The sequence below is a fragment of the Saccopteryx leptura genome, chromosome 3 (assembly GCF_036850995.1).
Source record: "Saccopteryx leptura isolate mSacLep1 chromosome 3, mSacLep1_pri_phased_curated, whole genome shotgun sequence".
In the NCBI taxonomy this organism is placed as follows: Eukaryota; Metazoa; Chordata; class Mammalia; order Chiroptera; family Emballonuridae; genus Saccopteryx; species Saccopteryx leptura.
In genome coordinates, this window is record NC_089505.1 from 355399804 (window position 1) to 355419347 (window position 19544).

General features: G+C 39.3%; 1 protein-coding gene across 4 annotated transcripts in view; it reads right to left on the minus strand.

Annotated features, from left to right (window-relative positions):
- ENPP2 (ectonucleotide pyrophosphatase/phosphodiesterase 2) overlaps nucleotides 1–19544 on the minus strand; it is a 104710-nt gene that overhangs the window by 63466 nt on the left and 21700 nt on the right. For 3 of the 4 annotated variants that reach the window (XM_066379400.1, XM_066379399.1, XM_066379402.1), the window contains exons 1-4: nucleotides 14172–14321; nucleotides 13842–13944; nucleotides 3267–3422; nucleotides 391–516 (exon numbers count right to left, since the gene is read on the minus strand). In XM_066379400.1, the coding sequence (XP_066235497.1) occupies nucleotides 391–516; nucleotides 3267–3422; nucleotides 13842–13944; nucleotides 14172–14204 (418 nt within the window). In that variant the 5' untranslated portion in view covers nucleotides 14205–14321. Of the gene's footprint in view, nucleotides 1–390; nucleotides 517–3266; nucleotides 3423–13841; nucleotides 13945–14171; nucleotides 14322–19544 lie in introns of those variants that run through there. The other variant, XM_066379401.1, reaches the window with a different exon arrangement.

Genomic DNA, 19544 nt, shown 5'->3' on the forward strand with positions numbered 1-19544 from the left:
CTTGAGACTGCATCCTTCCTGGCCCCCCTCCCCCTCTCTTACACGGTTTTCCTACAGAGTGTTCCCTCAATAAATTCCACGTATGGAATCCCCTTCTCGGGCTCTGCTTCTAGGAAAGCAGACCTAAGACCAAGAGAGGAATTTTAGAACTCTCTCCATTATTGTGGTTCAATCTCAGTACAGAATTTGGGGTTATTTCCCTGTTATTTCAGGTCAGTGACTCGCAGGGAAGCAAAACGGAGAGAAAGAATCCTGAGCAAGGTAAAGGCACATCCCACGCGCGCCTCCCGAACCCATACTCAAGGTGTGACGTCCCCAATATCCAGGGGATCTCGGAACATCTCCAGGTTGTATTTATTCAAAGCTCAATCGGTCCGAGGAAAGGTGTACCTTTGCAAACCACTTGGTAATTAGTACAGCAGTCTCCCCTGGCCAAGCAGTCCTCGGAGCAGTGACAGGCATTGTCGTCGTTTCTGACTTCTCCACATCTGTCCTTGGTACACTCCCAGCCGCCAGCTGAAATCAGCACAAGAAAACACTCTCACTGCTCCACGCAAACCAAATCAAAGGGGCCACAATTGCTTACAACGGTTGCCAACAAGAGCTAAAAATCCCACATCATCGAATCTGCTTGTGAAATTAGAGTTGGCCTGAGGCCCAGATGATATTTGGAGGACTTACAAATAGAATGAATGCATAATTTTTAAATCAGAGTCCAAAGCCAAACACAAGCGGGCTCCCTTGGAAGAAACGGAAACTTTACTGATTGCAAACTGTCCTAAAAGATCCAATAAAACGTATGCTATCTGAGGTTTGCAGGGGTATATACCACTGTAGGCATAGTCACTATAGCTCACCTTTTTAAAAAATATTTTAATTGACTTTGAGAGAGAGGGAGAAATATGGACTTGTTTTCCACTTATTTATGCATTCTTGCATGTGCCCTGACCAGAAATCAAACTGGCAAACTTGGTGTATCAGGATGATGCTAACCATCAGAACGACCTGAGCAGGGCCCCGCTCAGCTCTTTTATTTTCTAAAGTAGCTTTACTTCACTTTAATCTGTTTAATCTAAATATGTATCAGAGTGCAACTAAACAGCCTCTACCTACTATAAGATGCACCTGGAGGTTAAAATCCTAAACAGATACAAAGATTATAAAGGGGTATCAAAAACACTCACAGTTGCAATCCTTTACCAAAGTGAGACTCTCACTTTTAAAAAATGAGAATTGCTGAAAAGAGAGTAGTGAAAAGCTCTTGTGCTGAGAGAAACACAAACTTTCAGTATAATTTTGTAATATCTATTTAATTTCTTAAAATGCATATACATTTTAACCTCAAAATCCCACTCATTGGAATTTATCTTAATTAAAATAGACAAAAATATAAGCATGCATGAATAATGTTCATTGATACATAAATAATAACAAAAATGGGGGAAAATATAAATGCTGATTCATTACTCAGTGAAGTAGGCTGTATCTGTTCAATGGAATACTACACAAACATTCAAAGGATGATGTATATAAAGATATATAAATACAGATACACCCTCCCACAGCATATATATACACACTTGTATAAATATACATGCACACATACATTCTGAACACACACACACTGAAACATTGATTGTGCTTATCTCTAGAGAGTGCTTGTGTCAGCCAAGCAGAATCTCAAAGACTGTTTTCTTTACCCTTTTGTGACTATTTGATACTTGATTCTTCAATAGTCGGCATATGTTATCTTTGTGCGCAAGGAATAAATGAGTTATAAAATGTTACTGCAGTGCATATTTATTAAAGCTGGGAAGAAAAGCATAAGCTACATTCAGAGAAAGCTAAGCGAGAACCAGTAGATCCACTGAACTTTGCAAGGAGCTCTGAGATCAGGAATCCAGAGGGCTGAGGTGACACTCAGGGTAGAGAGGAAACGTAAAACATTAGTTAGTTTCTCAGTGCCAAGCAAAGACAGACTGCTTGTTTGAAACAACATTTTAGAGCCAAAGAACTCTGCTGGAACATCTGTTCCATCCATATATTTTGTTTACAAGGCTCTCAGCAGCTAAGTTTGCAGACTCACAACTAAAGAAACTGGGAGGAGTTCCAAAGGGAAGTAACCCCGCCCCTTTAAATAAATGGCCAAATGTTTGGAAAATATATTATGCAAAAAACAACCTACTAATACGGTTCTTATTTGGGAGAAAGCAAACAAATCAGAACTCGTAAAGGAGTTGATGTCAGTTTTCATATAAATTAAGGGTTATTTCCTTATTAGAGGAGACCGGTGTCTCTGTTTCTAATGATATCATTAGAAAGATAGTGTAATATCAATGATAATAAAAGTTAGGTTTTTGAAAGAATCATCTCATCACAAAAGTCCAAAAACAAGTAATAAGTTTCCCATGGAGCTGTGGAATCTCTGCACCCAGGCATCTGAAGCACAGGTTGACCGTCATCTTTCGCAGGGAGTTTGAATGTGACATTGCCCAGCGGCAAGGTAGGCAGCCTACAGTTATCTTCAAAGTTCCACAGAAAGTGTTGGGCTTTGGAAACAGAGCAAGTGGAATGGCAGAAGTCTCCAAAGGTACTTCTTCTCTATGTGCGTGCATTCACTCAGAAGCCTATATATTTTACTGTCTGTGCTAGTATAGAGGAAATACAAAGTCAGGAAGAGGTTTTAAAGCTGCCCTGAGCATGTGAGCCCAAGTAGAATTTCAGAGCAAAATTCTACTTGCACGGAGAACAGGGGAATAATATCAGGGTAGACCAATACTCACTACATGATCTGATAATAAACAAATGCTTGAAACTGTGCAAGATAGATAGATAGATAGATAGATAGATAGATAGATAGATAAGATAGATACAAATCTAAAAACCCAGTACTTTAAGAACATGCACATTTTCGCTCATGTGCCCTAGCAGTGAATGTGGGAATTGACAGCATGAGCCAGATACAATGAAAATTAAAAAAACAAAAACAAAAACAAAAAAAACACCACACACACACAACAGCTTCGCCACAAATATTTCTAAAACCAAGAAACGACTGTAGCTGCAAAGAACCTTCTGCTATGGGTGAGCCTTGTGTGGAAAAAAAAGTCACACCAAGTGTACTCATCAAACAATTGACAATGATTCAAGAAACAAAACGAGAACATACAGTTTGGTTTAGCAAAGCAGGGGCCAGTGCCAGGGTGTGCATCGGCCAGGGTTTGTAAGCCATCCACTTGGGGCTAGAGGACTCAAAAGCTGCATACCTGTCTTCAAACAAAGCTCATCAAAATCATGGCAGCAGCTGCTGTAGCTCTTACACAGGTTATCACACCGACAATCAGGAGGTCCAACTTCTTGAAGTTCAAAGCATCTGCCCTTACAAGATCCGGAGGTGTTGGTCCACGGGGAGTCTGATAACACTGCAAGAGACAAGAGACAAAGGAGTGGGACTGGGAAGTGGGTCGTGTCACCACGGAGGGGTGGCCCTGGAAGCAGTATAGTGCGGTGCAGCAGTCAGACTCTGGTTGAGGGCCTGGCTCCACCTCCAGCTAGCTATGGTCCCTCCGAGGCAGGTTGTTGAATTTCCCTGTGCCAGTTCCCCATCTGTAAAGGGACAGACTTAATAAAAGGAACTCTAGGTTATCATGAGAATTAAATGAAACAATCCATTAAAAACACTTAGCATGTGATCAGACAAATACAAAGTGTAACAAGTGTTGGCTATTGGTCTTGTCATTTTTTACAATTATTATGACTACAAATTGTGAGGGTTTGTGTCTCTGTGGATATTCTTGATATCGGGACAGAAGGGAACTTCAATCTATGTCTTGAGAAACAAGAGGTCATTTGCCTATTTTGAAATCTGTAGTTTTTTGTAAGGAAAATTGAGCCTAAATGTTCTGAGACCAGCATGACCATATGGGAATGGAATGGAGACTTTTAAGACCTCTTCCAGCCATGAAATCTATTCTGGTAACTAGAGTTACGCAAACACCAATTGTACAATCTCAGCTTGTCAAAAATAAATTCTTATTTATTATCTTCATATGATAATTGTATGCCCATAAATCTTAAGAATCAACTAAAAATTGGGGAGGAGGGAAAAGTAGACAAAAATTCCATAAATTTGTAATATACAAGCAATGAAAGTTCAAAAATTAAATGGAAATTCCACTCATCATTGTAGCTAAAAGATAAAATATCTAGGTATAAATGTAATACAACCTATGTAGAACCTACATGAAGAACACATTAAAACTTTACACAAAGATATTTTTTAAAAGTCTTAAATGGAAAGACATATCATCTTGGAAGTAAAAGTATCCACATTATAAAAATATCAGTTCTTCCTAAACAAACCTAAAGCTTCAATGCCTTCACAATAAAAATATAAAGAGGATTACTTGAAACCTGAGAGAATATTAACAGTTTATCAAAAATTAATATAAAAAATGAAAAGGAAGAGTAATTTGGTGAAGATTAGATAATAAATATATTCGGGAAGTTCAATAATTAAGACAGGCTGGTACCAAAAAACACCGTATTTTTCACCCCATAAGACACACCTGACCATAAGATACACCTTGGGTTTTAAGGAGAAAAATAAGAAAAAAAATATTCTCAACCAAATGGTGTGTTAAAACATTTAATAAAATACCGTATTTTTTGCTCCATAAGATGCATGGGCATTTTCCCTCCATTTCTGGAGAGAAAAAAAGTGTATCTTATGGAGAGAAAAATATGGTAAGTAGGTTAATGTTGGGGGTGGGGACAAGAATAGGAGCAAATATATGAGAATTTATTTTATAATAAATTTTGATTTTTTAATTTTTAAATTGTTTAAGTTACAGTTTACAGTCAATATTAGTTTGTATTATGACAGTAACATTTTTAATCAAAGGAAGAATGAAACTTAATCAGTAAGTAAAAGAAAGATTAATCAGTAAGTAGTGTTGGAATAACAGGCTGTCTGAAAAAAATAATCTGGATCTTCACCCAAGCTTAGAAAATAATTATTTTCTTTTTTTTTCTTCTTTTCCAAGTGAGAGGAGGGAGCTAGAGAGACAGAGTCTCACATGCACCCCAACCAGGATCCACCCAGCAACATCCATCTCGGGCAAATGCTTTGCCTATCTGGGACCATGCTTGCAACCGAGCTATTTTTAGTGCCTGATGCAGAGGCTTCATGGAGTCGTCCTCAGCACCAAGGGCCAATGCACTCAAACCAATTGAGCCATGGCTGAGGGAGAGGAAGAGAGAGAGAGAAGGGGGAGGGCACGGGGTGGAGAAGCAGATGGTTGCTTCTCCTGTGTGCCCTGACCAGGAACCAAACCTGGGATATCCACCTGCTGGGTCAATACTCTACCACTGAGTCAACCAGCCAGGACCCTAATTACTTTCTTTTTTTTTTTTTAATAAATTTTTATTAATGGTAATGGGATGACATTAATAAATCAGGGTACATATATTCAAAGAAAACATGTCTAGGTTATTTTGTCATTAAATTATGTTGCATACCCCTCACCCAAAGTCAGATTGTCCTCCGCAACCCTCTATCTAGTTCTCTGTGCCCCTCCCCCTCCCCCTAACTCTCTCCCTCCCTCCTTTCCATGTCCTCCCTCCCCCCACCCCTGGTAACCACCACACTCTTGTCCATGTCTCTTAGTCTCGTTTTTATGTTCCACCAATATATGGAATCATATAGTTCTTGTTTTTTTCTGATTTACTTATTTCACTCCGTATAATGTTATCAAGTTCCCACCATTTTGCTGTAACCTAATTACTTTCTAATGAACAAAAATTATAAGCAGTGTCATACCTGTTGCTAGAAATAAATATGTTTTGTAAAATACAATATGATTTAAAATTATCGATCATTTTTTAAATGCACATGAATCTTTCACCAAGAAATTCCATGACTAGCTATTTATGTCTCATATATATTTGCAAAAAGTTGCCAAGATATCTGTACAAGAAAGAATAGTGCTCACCGTCAATTGACTATTGCCCAGTCCTTAAAATAACGAGCTGATCTGTGTAGGCTAATATGGAAAGACCTAGAAAATATATAATCCAGGGTTTTTTTTTAAGACCAAAGTACAGAACAGTGTTATAATATTAAATAGTATATATAACCAAAGTATAAAAACAATAAAGAAAAGATGAAATAAAAACAGTGCCAGAGTTAGCAATGAGCAAGAGAGAGAGAGAGTCGGGGCAGAGGCACTAGGAAAAGTGTGCATATATGTAACTTTTCCAAAAGTGCAGATATAATTAACCTTTTATTTTCTGTAATAAAATCTTTATGGAAATTACATCTGGTGAAAATGACTGAGGAAGAGAGAGGCAAGTAGACTTTTTACTTTTCTGTATTTTAAGATTTCTAAGACATTTTACAAATGTCTTTTTGTTTGTGTATTCACTTACATCTCTCATATATGTATGAATATATGCATGTGTATATATGTATATAAAATATATACTATATAATATGTATTACACATAAATATCCTAATATGTGTTATTTATGACATGCTATTTGTAATTTTATTTCTTTATTTACATGTTTACAAATTTTCAATTCTTTTATAGTCAGTATGCATAACTTTTAAAATCAAGAAAACACAGAGGCACAGAAAGGAACAGATGTGAATTACATTTCTAGGTTCATCAAACCCATTTATCTGAACATGCTGTTCAAACCTCACTCCTCTGTCCTCTTTGAAGTCAGAATCACCCCATTTTAGCTTTTATGGCATCAGATCGGTTCAACCAAAGCAAACAGATTCACTAGACCGTGAGATGTGAAAAGCTTTTGCATGGTTGATTCTGGGATCTTGAAATACATACAAACCACACCAGTTCAGTTTAGGAAATAATGTCAGGTTTCCAAAGCAATGCTTTACCTCTGGTTCATAAACCACATTTTTCTATTGACTTTGGCCAACCTATCAAGAGTGCACGCTGGACCATAAGAAACCAGAGTGGGGGTGGAGGGCAGGATTGATATGTGAAAGAGAAAAAAATACAGGAAGTCGTATAGTAAAAATAAAGGTAAGGCAAATGTTTATAATTGAACTATTTTTTTAAGGGTACTCCTTAGATAGAATCATTCCAACAGTCATCTAATAAATTCTGAGTAGCATCCATTCCTATGAGCTGGACACATATATAATGACTCTTACCAATAGCTGGCTCCTATCAATTATAACCCTTCTTCAAAATGCTCAAACTGAAGACAGCTGTGTTGAGCAAGAGTTGCCCTTACACTCATAGTGCAATGATGTATCTCCTAAAAAGTAGTGCATCAAGAGCTTTCATACCAGAGTGAATTCCTGTGTGTGTGTGTGCATTAGGGATACAGATTTCAAAATTCACTCTTGGCTGATGTGGATTCAGGTGACAGAGTCAGGAATCAACATGGGAAGGGAGATTGAGCCATGTGCCACTTTGAATCCAATAATTCCAAGAATCTGAACTGCCACATCTTTTTTAATAAAATAAAATGGTAGAGTGAAAAAAATATGCCCTTGGCCTTTCCAGGGCCATGTCTGCCCCTGCACATAACAAGGTCCAACCCCTGCTTGCTTTGTATTACTGTCACTTCTCCACCATGGCCTGGCTTTTTCATGCCACGCCCGAGTCCCAGGTCCTTTTCCCCACTTGAGGCTCATGACAGATTTTAGGACTTCTTTTTTTATTGTTCCAGAGTGAATAGCCAAATATGGAAGGATTCCCTGCCCTATTACAAATCTGAATTCTAGAGTCTGTAAAGTCTTCCTTTGTCTAATTTAAACCAAGAGACTATCAATGTGAGCACCTTGGTTCTATGATCATTTGCAAGGCGTGATAAAAATGGAAGGATCTATAAACTTGTTAGTATCTCATACTTTTTGCCTTAGATCATTACTGATATGTCCATAAAAGTTCAGAACTAACGAGGAACTATAAACAACAACAACAACAAACACCCTTAAAAAGATAAAGTCCGAAATGTGTAAGAAGTGTGACGGAGGTTTGGAATTTCATCCAAGGCATTTGCCAATAGTTTTATGAGATCTAAATTCTATTGCTGTCTTTTTAATTACATATTTAAATGATGTTACTTTACTTCAAAAATACAAATTAGTTCCAGAGGCTTCAAATTTAAAGGTGACAGGTCTATAGCAAATAGGGACTTCAAATTTTAAAACCCGCATGTATGTACATAATGATATGCATAAAAACAATGTTATGCATGCCTTATTTTTCACAGTAGCATAATTTTGAAAAACATCAAAGCGGAACATGGTTTATTTCCTCCAAATTCATACTTCTGATAGAACCAGGTGAAATGATTTTCACTTATTTAAATAAGACTTTATTTCTAAAACATACCCTCTTACCGTGTATATACAGAGGTTCTGTGGTAGAATTCTGATGCTATCTATATAGAAAAAAATATATAACTGATAATTCAATTAGACTATTGAAAAGAACCTGATTCATGGCAAGATTTGTGACCTAAACATTACTTCATCCTGGACTCCCAGTCATATTTCTCTCCAAATCTCCCTGCAAAACAGAAATGTTCAGATTTGGATGATGGCCAAGGAGAGAGGCCATATTTAAGTATGAAAACAGTTAGTTCAGCCCAAAGCTGGAAGATTCTTCCTTCTAAGTTTTGTCTGGTCTTGAATTTGGTGTCTAAGATATAGCACCCTATCTGCTCTACCCATTTTCCGTGGTTCTCGGCTGGAATGTTTCCTGAAAGAAAGAGCAAATAAAACTCTGACTTTGGTTACTGATGGGGGTTGTGCTCCCTCCTTCTATAAGAGGACTGAAACAGAATGGGTTCCCAGTCCTGGCCGGGTGGCTCAGTGGATAAAACATTGTCCCAGAACGCCAAGGTCCCTGGATCAATTCCTGGTCAGGGCACATAGAAGAAGCAATCAATGAATACACAACTAAATGGAATAACTAAGTGGAACAACGAGTTGATGCTCCTCTCTCCCCCATCTCTCTCTCTCTCTCTCTCTCTCTCTCTCTCTCTCTCTCTCTTTCTCTTTCTCTCTCTCTCTCACTCAATCAATGAGAAAATTTTTTTTTAAAGAAACAGAATGCCAACCTTGTCTGAAGTATAAAAGTCAGGAAAAGGAGGCAGAGAACACAGATGACGTTCAAGATGCTGCCCAACTCTAGAAATTAACACTGTCCTAGGCCTCTTCTGAAGTAGATAATATTTTCTTCCTGGTCACTCTTTCTTGTTTAAAGTTGTCATTGTTTTGTCGATACTTTTGACCTCATACCGTAGTGAGCTGCGCTCACCTACAGGCCTGCTCCCTGAATACACCACTTTCCATAAAACACCCAATCCTGCCCGTTCCACTGTTCTCTCCTCTTCACAGCTGCTGGGCCAGATTTCCTGGACAATATTTTAAATAAATACAGTGGGTCCACCTGGGAAGTTTTCAAACACCTGTAGTTTCAATGTGCTTATAATTACAGTGTCCTCATGTGGAAAGACCTCGTAAACTACAACGAAACAGATGTCTATAAACTTCAATTTGAAAAATTAAAAACTTGAATTTAACTTGTAAGCCACTCCGATAGCATTTGTGATGGTAGTCAGTAGTGTAAGTCTGAATGATTTGCAAACCTGCAGCTAGACAGTGAAACACTGTCATTTTAAATCCCAGATATTGTCAAATCGATAAAATAAAAATTTAAGCACTCATCTTCAAACATGATTGAAGATAAATAAAGTATTCTATCATCTGCCTAACACCTTAGATTGTCTTCAGCTTTGGTGTGGCGTTTTGTTTTCAAAAATCTTTTCTGAGAGAGGCAACATTACTTGCATTTTTTTTTTTTTTTTTTGGTTGGAAAATCAGATCTCTAGGCCTAATTTGAGCTAGCAAAAACCTAGCTAAAAATTGTAGCTCATCTAAATAGAACTATAGTATTCTTTTTATTAGCAATGATTTTTAAAATTTTTTACATAGGCTTTGACTTATTTTAGATGTCATTTTTTGGACATGATTTTGGAAGATTTGTTGATTTTTTTTGTTGATTCAAGAATTTATGGCCTGACCGGTGGTGGCACAGTGGATAAAGCATTGACCTGGAATGCTGAGGTCACAGGTTTGAAACCCTGGGCTTGCCTGGTCAAGAAACATATGAGAGGCAATAACTATGAGTTAATGCTTCCTGCTCCCCCCTCTTCTCTTTCTCTTCTCTCTAAAATCAATAAATTAAATCTTTTTTTTTTTAAGAATCTCTGTTGAACTCTACTGAAGACTGAAATGTCTGTTTTTGTAAACAAGATAGAGGATTCTGTATGGTTTAAAGATAACTAAAAAATCATTACCCCAAAGCTCCAGGTAACAAAGAGCTAAGAAATCTGTGTCCTCCCTAGAGTCAAATTCAGGTCATTTCAGTCCATTGACTGGACTGTGGTTTCTACACTAAGTCTAACATGAAGTCCCATGACGTCACGAGACAGTTTTCCTTGCAGAGTAGGGCTGACAGACCTGCCAGCTTTGCAGTTACCCAGTTACCAATGTATTACTAGCCCATCGTTTAAACAGCTTTTCGTTTTCATTGTAAACTGAGATTCCCAAAGCTATCAAATGAACGTGAACCATCCCATTCCTGTTATTATGATCCGGTTTCTCCACGATTCACAAGAAAAAGCTTTGCTTGAAAAGTTGTTAGAGAAATGCATTTCATAGCTATACCCATGAATTTCATTCACCTTCACATACTTTCAAACGTTCAAGCCACTGAGAAGGATGATGAATGGGATGAGCTTTCAAGTTTATTAGCCAGATCGTCACAAGCTGATGAATTTCTCTTCACCTTTCAAGCACTAAGCTGCTTATATTTCAGGTGCTTATATCTCCATTTTCATCTGGAGACTGGAAGAGCATCCATCACACACTCCAGTAAAACAGACCTCACCGTCACACCATTAGCACACGTGTACATGAGTGCACACACACACCTGTACACACATCAATTCTCTTGCCATTTTAAGGTGAATCAAACTGGCTGCCTCAAATGTATGTATGAGACAAAAATTCCCTCAAACTAAATTGCACTTATTACTTACATTTTCTTTGAGAGTGTATTTCAGCCATCTCATTGACCTGATCGCCTGTTATATTTGCCAAACAGAAGTATGACTAGCCCTGCTCATGTCATGTCTTCTAACGAATCGATAGATCTTTTGTGACCTGGTAGAAGACCATCTTCCTCCACCATGACTTCCAGTAGATCACTAGGTCCTAGCAATAAATCCAGCCAGCACGTGTGCTGGTTAGTTAATTATAACTGTTTGTTTGTGCTGCCACAGCCTTGAAACGCACACCCCAGTCCATAGTACAGCAGCGAGGGGCTGCCTGTGGGTAGAATGCTCTCAGCTATTGTTAAGATCTCGGAGGAACCACATTTACCAGAAGCAACTGCATGCTTATGAATGGGAGATTTTGCTCCGGCCAGTCGAAGCTGGTCGTATAGTAACACCCTTTGTGCTCCTCCCACTATATTTAGTGAAACAGTTGAAAAGCACTGAGCTTCCCAGGATTTCTTTGAACATAAATGTGTTGTTGAACATAGGCTCTGCTGCCTTTCTTCCTAGTGTCTTGTTCTAATATGCATATAAAAGTTCACCCAGTGTTTTCTGATGTGAAATCTTTGCTGACAGAATAACCAGCCACATGTGTTCTTCTTGGGAGACCCGTCTAGGTGCATATTACATTTAAGTCTCTGAATGATGCTTTTACCCAGTTTCAAAAGGATCTCTCCGGTCCTGTCTAAACAACGGGCAAGCTATATCAATAGAAAAATTATTGGCCGCATACCGAAATCCAAAACTCAGACTTAAGTGGCACTGTGTCCCAAGACCAAACTTTATGCAGGTAGAATTTCCACTCATCAACCATTTTAGAAGATACCATAGAGTCCTAAAATAATAGATAATTTCATTAAATCAAGAATCAAATACATCATAGTATATTTAAGATCACTTAGATTTATTTATTGTAATATGTTATATTATTTTCCCAGAAGTAGCACTGTTTCATTAGCTCTTATAGCCATTTCTTATAATGCATGGACATAATTTATTATATGCAAAAATATATTCAAGGATTAATAAATCTGGTCTGCACTTTTAAAAGTTCTCGAGTAGAAAGCACATAAATTCAGAGGCAACAAAACAGAATAGGTAGACCAAGGCTTTTTTTTTTTTAATTCAGTAGAAAAGTCAGAAAAATGTCTAGACCTGCTCCTCATCGTACAGCTAAGGAAACAGTCTCCACAAGTGACTTGCCCAAGACCACACAGCAAGTTATTTGAGGTCAGGATGCCAAGTCCCGGACTTGCATGACTGTTTTCCCAAAAACGTTGACTGTGAAAATAATGAGTTGGCTGGGTTTTACATACTCACTAAGGAAACAACTTTTAATATCAGTTTTAGCCAAAGTGATATATCAATAAAAAACAGGAAAGAGTTCCTTTGAGGGTGCCTTGGAAAGAACCCGTGGTGGGCTGTCCAGCTGCTAACTTGGCCACGTGACTGTACTAAAGACCAGGTCCCCACCTTTAGTCTGTGCAGTTAGTCAGCGTTTTAATGGGAGTATACTTGTGTGGAACGAAAAAAAGAGGTCTTTGAAAAGAGCATTTGTTACCAATGAAAATGAGACTATCCAGCCCAGTGATCCACTCCCCTCTCTCCCCAACTCATTTTGTCTATTTGGTTCCCTGGGGGTGCAATTGCTATGATTTGGTTTCTCCCTTTTCACTCTAACGCCCCCCCCCCACCCACACACACACACTTTGACTCACTAAACAACTTCTATAATTTTGACATGACACAAAAGTCACTGACTTGATGTAAGGAAGACTTAGTATTCCAACAACATAGGTATCCAAATTTGGTCAATAAAAGCTCGTGCTGGCTCAAACAGAGACAGGTAATAGGCTTTGCGAGTAGGCAGGTCCAGAAACAGAAATACAGACTTCATAGGAAGGCAGACAAACACGCTGAGACGTCAGGGAAAGTCAAGAAAACATTGCCCCCTAGAGTACCCATGACTTAATATGTAATTTGTATTTGTAAAACCATCAGCGGCTCCAATTACCAGGAAATTAACCAACTCATTACTTAAGACCTGGTCAGTCAAGCTCCCTGCACCCCCCACCCCTGTCTGCACAAGGAGCTCCTTCATAAGAACTCCCACACTGCTTAAGGCACAGTGCATTGTAAGAGGAAACACTTTCAGTTCAGCTCCATTAGTTAAGTCAAGGTGCGCAGTTAAAACTTACCTTTCTTGATGCCAAAAGAAAAAATAAAACAATGAGTTCAAGTTTTAAGCAACTCCTTCCTTTTCTGTGTTCCCCAGTTTGGGTAAATCTTAATCGGCTTGTTGCACATTTCGGAAGTGTCATCCAGTCAGCTCACTGCCTTTCAAACCCTCATTCCCCTTTCTCCATGGGTCAGAAGGTAAATACTATATCCAGTACCTCATGACAATAAATCAGAGCCACGTTATTTCCAATACTAAGCCAGCACCTGTTCTCACCACTTCTATTTGTCTATGAACAGGAGTTTTTATTTCTGTCTTAACACTTAGGAATTTCAGGGTAGAAAGATCTAAATAGCCAGTTATCATGAAGCCATTATAAATATTCTTTAATTAAGACCATATCTCACCTGAATGATATCCACAGATGGTTTTATTTGGAAGAAATCAAGGACTAAATTAGTTTTACTGCAACACTATTTAAAAATGACTTTCTTGCCTAGTGTGTAATATTTTTACAAGTCTGAAAGTGCAGATCGTTGCTACACTTACCTGTAGGGGGGCCTTCGTCCCAGCCTTCTGCCCTCTTAATTCGATTTGTTATGAATCCCAAGCAGACATTGGCTCCAATAGCAAAAGTGAACAGGGATATTACCTAAGGGAATGAAGAGATAATTGCGTTGTCAAAAGCAGCAAGACAAGACTAAATGAAATTGCAGGGAGGTAATACAAATGACTTCAATCTCACCGCCCAATCCCACAGCTCCCAAAATGCACCCATAAAGTGCTCTCTTCATTTCTTCGAACCAAAAGGCAAGCAGAACCAGGAACAGGTTCTGAAGACCAAGCCTGTCCCCTGTCATTGCACCCTTCTCCTCCTACCTGACAGGACCGGAGCGGGCTGCTCCGTGCCATGGCAGACGGTTCTTGGAAAGCCTGTGCAGCGTGTTCTCTATGCCTACACTGAATGCACTGCTTTTTGGGGCTCTGAGCTCAGTCTATTAACTACAAGTAATCCCACCTGGGAGGTTGACAGGCTGCTCTGATTTGTCCAAAGCTCGATTTCATCACACTTTGTTCACAAATCGCAGCTGGGAGCAGAAGAGGCTGGAAACATCAGCCTCCTTCTCTCCGCCCCCTTATCGGCCCCTCCCCTAACACACAGACTTTCATGTGGTTTCCTCTGCTAACATGAGGGTTTCTTGTGTTGCTCTGGCCAATAACAGCTCATGTTCATTTTCCTTCCCTCACAAAAACATGGTGTTTTGTTGTGTTTAAAAAAAAAAAAAAGAACCCAAATTGATTTTATTCGATAAAAATGAAACTGGAAAGGGCTTTAAGATTTGAAGGTTTATAATGTAGTTATTCAGTGTTGTCAACCTCACTGACTTTATTTAAAAATAAAAAAAAAAACAAGGGCAGTTTTATAATTTACAAACCTAATAACGTTTCTGGTCTTTCTCATGTATTTATTTTTTCTGGCCGTTTCAACAACCTGCCTCTATCGTCACATTCTCGGCTACTCCTGGCTCCTCAGATATTTCTCACGAAGAAACCTCCCAAGATTGTAACTAACGCAAGAGATAGCATTATTTTACCCCCTCTTGCGAGAGTTTAGAGAAGTAACTTTTATCACAACCCTGGGAATGCTAGCTAAACAGCAGAAAGTCCTCTGTCTTATGAGGAGAGACAAAATAATTTCAGTTTCTGCCTCCCCTTCTCCAAAAAAACTGTCAGCTTGTCTTATTTGGGGGGGAGGGGTGGGGAGGGCGGGATGGATGGGGAAGCTTTGTTAGTGATTGAATTTAGGAAGGAACACTCGATGGTACAAAAAATTAGCTTTAAAGAACTATTATTATTCCCTTTAGTTATTTCCCAGTTAAATTATCATCCTTTGAGGCTCTTGTGAGTGTTGAAGTTTCTTTACTAAGCTATTTGGCAGCCAGGAGGCTGCTAAAGAAATCAAACCTTCTAAACTTGAAAGTTGTTAAAATTTTGTATGCTTTTAGGATTCATTATGAGAGAGGTTTCTGTCTGCCAGGCCAGTGGCCATCATTCTCACATAGAGCACATGCGTGTACATAAACAAATACGTCACTCAGCATGCAGCGGAGCAGGGGTTTTGCTTAAAGAAAACAGGATAGCGCAAAAGCAAGAACTTGTTTATTCCAGTGGGTTGCACAGTAGGCTTGGGCTGCGTTACATATTCTGGAGTTTAGTAACAGCTCATTGAGAAAAAGAAAACACTGGCAAACTTTCAGTTGCCTTTTTTAAATCCCTGCAGTTGTGCACTCCTGAGAGATGGCAGGCTCTTGAATTATTTTACAGAAGGCTCTTGCTCTCATCTGTGTGCCATACTGAAATGATTTGGAGTCGGGTATTCAGAGAGGCTTATGAAAAACGTTCACCCCATGTGAAAATTTTTTCCCTACAATTTATATTAAATTTTAAGATGCAGGCTTGTTTGTACAGTCACACTATCAACGAAAAAGGAAACTACCAAGTTTATCAATCTGGGGACCGCATCGGATGTCACCGAGCTCCAAATGGTCTTAGAAACCGGCCTCCCTGTCTCTCCACCCTCCCCAGCGCTTGCTGGCGTCCGAGGACCGTCAAGTCTGCCTGACATTTGATTGTGGAAACTCAGCCTGAGGATAATGAAGGCTCCCCTTGAAAACAAAATTAGACTCAGAAGCTGCACATCATCTATTAATTTTTTTGACATGCAGAGTAGCTGTGCAGGGAGAAAAAGCCCTGAGTGTCAGAGCCAATTTGATCCAGAGTTGGCTTCTGTACAGTGCTTGTTACCAATTATCTAAGAGGACTGAGCTCAGTCACTATTTCTGTTCACCGTTCTGCCAAAGAACTTTATCTTCCATCGGGTCATGTGCATGTGGAATTCATTAACGGACGCATATATTTATACACAGTGCGCGTGCGCGCGCGCACACACACACACACACACACACACACACACACACACTTCATCTAACCATAGCTCACCAGAATTTTACTACAAGATATCATTGTATATTAATTCTCAGGAAGATGATCAAAGTCCCTACCCTGGGCATCAAATCAACTACAAAATACAATTACCTCTCAAGAAAAAATACAAATACCTCTCATTGTCCAAAACTGAGAAAATCAAAAAGTCTGATAATGCATAGGTCTAGAAACTCAACTAAAATGACTGACATGTAGTCCAAAATGTTCTTTAACAAAATCAAATTAAGAAAGTTCAGGCGCTGGGCGAGTAGCTCAATTAGTCAGAGCATCTTCTCAATGCGCCAAGGTTTCAGATTCAATCCACGGTCAGTTCCCATACAAGAAACAACCAACAAATGCATAAATAATTGGAACAACAGATCAATCCCTCTCTTTCTTTCCCTCCTCTCTCTCTCTCTCTAAAATCAATCAATAATTTTTAAAAATTTTACAAAGTTTCCTACTCTGGAGTTTAAGATTTGGCAGAAGGTCACCCATGAGTGGGTCCATAATCAAGAAAATGCCTGAGAAAGACGAAAATTAACTTCCAGTATGATTTCCTAATCCAGCTGTATTTCAGAAAACACTGCCCCCTGGCAGAAGATAACCCACAACTAGAAACAAATCTTTGACAGGCTCAGGCCCTAGAAATCCCTCCCTGGTTTCCAAGCTTTATTGAGTATAAGAACCACCCTGGGAGCCTGTGTAGAATGCCAATGCCCATGGCTTACTCCCCAATATTCTGATTCATCGGGGCTGGGGGGTGGGGAGAGGGAGGAGGGTTTGGGGGGGCCAGACAAGAACTTGCACAATAGGCTACTCTGGTGCCAGTAATATAAGGACCACATTTAGAGAAACTGAGCGTTAGAATAAATTAGTCTGGGTTTGTGCTTATGCCCTGAAGGTTGACTTGCTCAGTCTAATTCGTAATATAATTTTAATATATTATGAATAGCATTTAGTATAAAATTTAGATCTCTTCACGACAAACCGTGTCTGCCCCTCCATGGAAATCATCTCCAACCCGTAAAGCAGCAGAACAGCCTTTTATTTACTTTGCTGGTGGTACAAAGCAGCAGTGTGTGTATTGCTTAATTGCAATACAGTAGTTGCATTTATACAAATGCACAGTCTACCTTTTCATGAAATGGTTCTGTGAATCCTTGTTCCCAAGCTCTGATTAAGGTAAGAGGGCTTGAGGTTAACAGTGAGATCCGAAAGAGATGTAATTGAGGGTTACCATTCTTGCCTCCTGCTGTAATTACAAAATGTTCATGAACTGATTCGAACTTTATCTATATCCAGTTCCTCATTCTGCAGAATTAACATGCTGTGACTTGCCTTCAACACCATTCCCAGAAGACTTCTGAGACTAGGATGTTAGACAATCACTGATGGCCTGAATTTGTCAGTGGTATCTGTAGTTACCTAATTAGCCACAACTGCAGCGCAGGCTCCAGGAAAGTCAGAAGACAATGCCTACATGTATTCTTCCTAGTCTAGTTTAAAACTTTCTGAGTCTCAGTCTTGCTTTTTCAATTCCGCTGTGGTGGAGGGCTATTAGAAAATTCAGAATGAAAATGGGACGGTCTTTTGCCAATCTAAATTGAGCAGAACATTCTAACAGCTAATAGAGAAACAAGCTGGCTCAACTGCTTCTGCAATCCAAGACTGCAAATGTGTATAATAAAGTAGACACCACTTAGGGGTCGAAACCACAGATGCAAAGTTCTAAGAGTAATCTGTGTCCTCAGGGGATTCTCCAGTGGAGAAATAGCACACGCCTATTCAAAGGCAAACAGGGCTTGTGCTATTCGTTATTACACAATTGAGAGCTGAAATCAACACTGTAGCATCTTTCAATGACTTCAATTTATATTGTAAATGTCTATGCATTTTATTAACTCCCAGTGGAATCTAGCTAAGCACAAGCCCTTATACCAGAGCCATCTCAGCTCTCTAAAACTATTAATTCATGACACCAATATCCATTAGCTCCTACTGTGTATCAAACACCGTTCTGGGCACAGGTATTATGTAAGGAGGTGAACCAAACACAGCCTCCTCCATCTTCATCAAATAGACACAAAAAAGAAAATGGGAAAAGGTACACCATTTAAAACGTATGAATTGTTTATTTCTGGAATTTCCTGTTTGCTATTTCCAGGCCATGAATGATCCCATGTAACTGCAATTTTAGAAAACAAAAACACAGACAATGGGGACTACTGTAATTCAGGATTGATCTAAGAGGGAGGGTCAGAGAAGACTGCGGAGTATTGCTTGCGCTATGATGTGAAATGGGAGTAATGAGGTGAGAGAGGAGAGAAAGATCCTAGACAGAGGGAGCAGGATGCACAAAGATCTGTGAGAATGGACCTCGGCACGTCCGTCCGTGAGATGAAAAGACAGCCAGTGCGACTTGACTCGTGCAGGGAAAGCCACAGTTAGCCTGGAATGAAACGAGACAGGAGAGGTTCAGAGGCCCGTTCGTGTGCGGCCTCAGTGGTCACATTAGGTGGTATTGTCTTCATCCTAGGAGCAATGGAAAGGCATAAAGGAGCTTAAGCAGGTGGACGTTTAATCAGATTTTGCAGCATTAATCTCTGTACCATGTGGGTACGAATTGGGGAGAGTCAAGAATGGGTACAATAAATCAGTTTGGAAACAATGTCAGTAATCCAGACAAAAGATAGTGATACCTGCCACCAAAAAGTTTACGGTAATAGTGGAGAGGGAGAAAACCAACTGAGTTAAGATAAGGCGCCTGTGGGGGTGGAGGGGAGGGGAGGGGAGGGAAGGTGTTAAGAACGACTCCTGAGTTAATGAATATTCAACCACTATGATGACCACAGAAATACTCAGTAAAGTCACTTCTTAAGTTTTAACAGGCTTATAAGAAAGACATGGAGATGTGTGTGTGTGTGTGTACACACATACATATTTACTCACAGTCCAGAATTAAATAGTGAAAATAAAGAATAAGCTAGTAATTTAAAACATTGGTAAGTAGTTTTAAACATCATCAACTTAGAAAGTTGATTTAAAGATCTGAGTTTTAAAAAGAATTAGCCACCAGGAAGGAGCTCAGCTTTGTCCCTAACTCTAGCTGGTAATAAAGCATTTTAACACTCAGAACTCCAGGTCAGCTGCTCCTTTTCAGCCGCTCTGATGCCTGCAGGCCGAATGCCCTGGGAAGAAAGACAGCTGTAACCAGCAGGCGATGGCTTACCAACACATGGGTGAAGCCCATAACAATTTGCATCT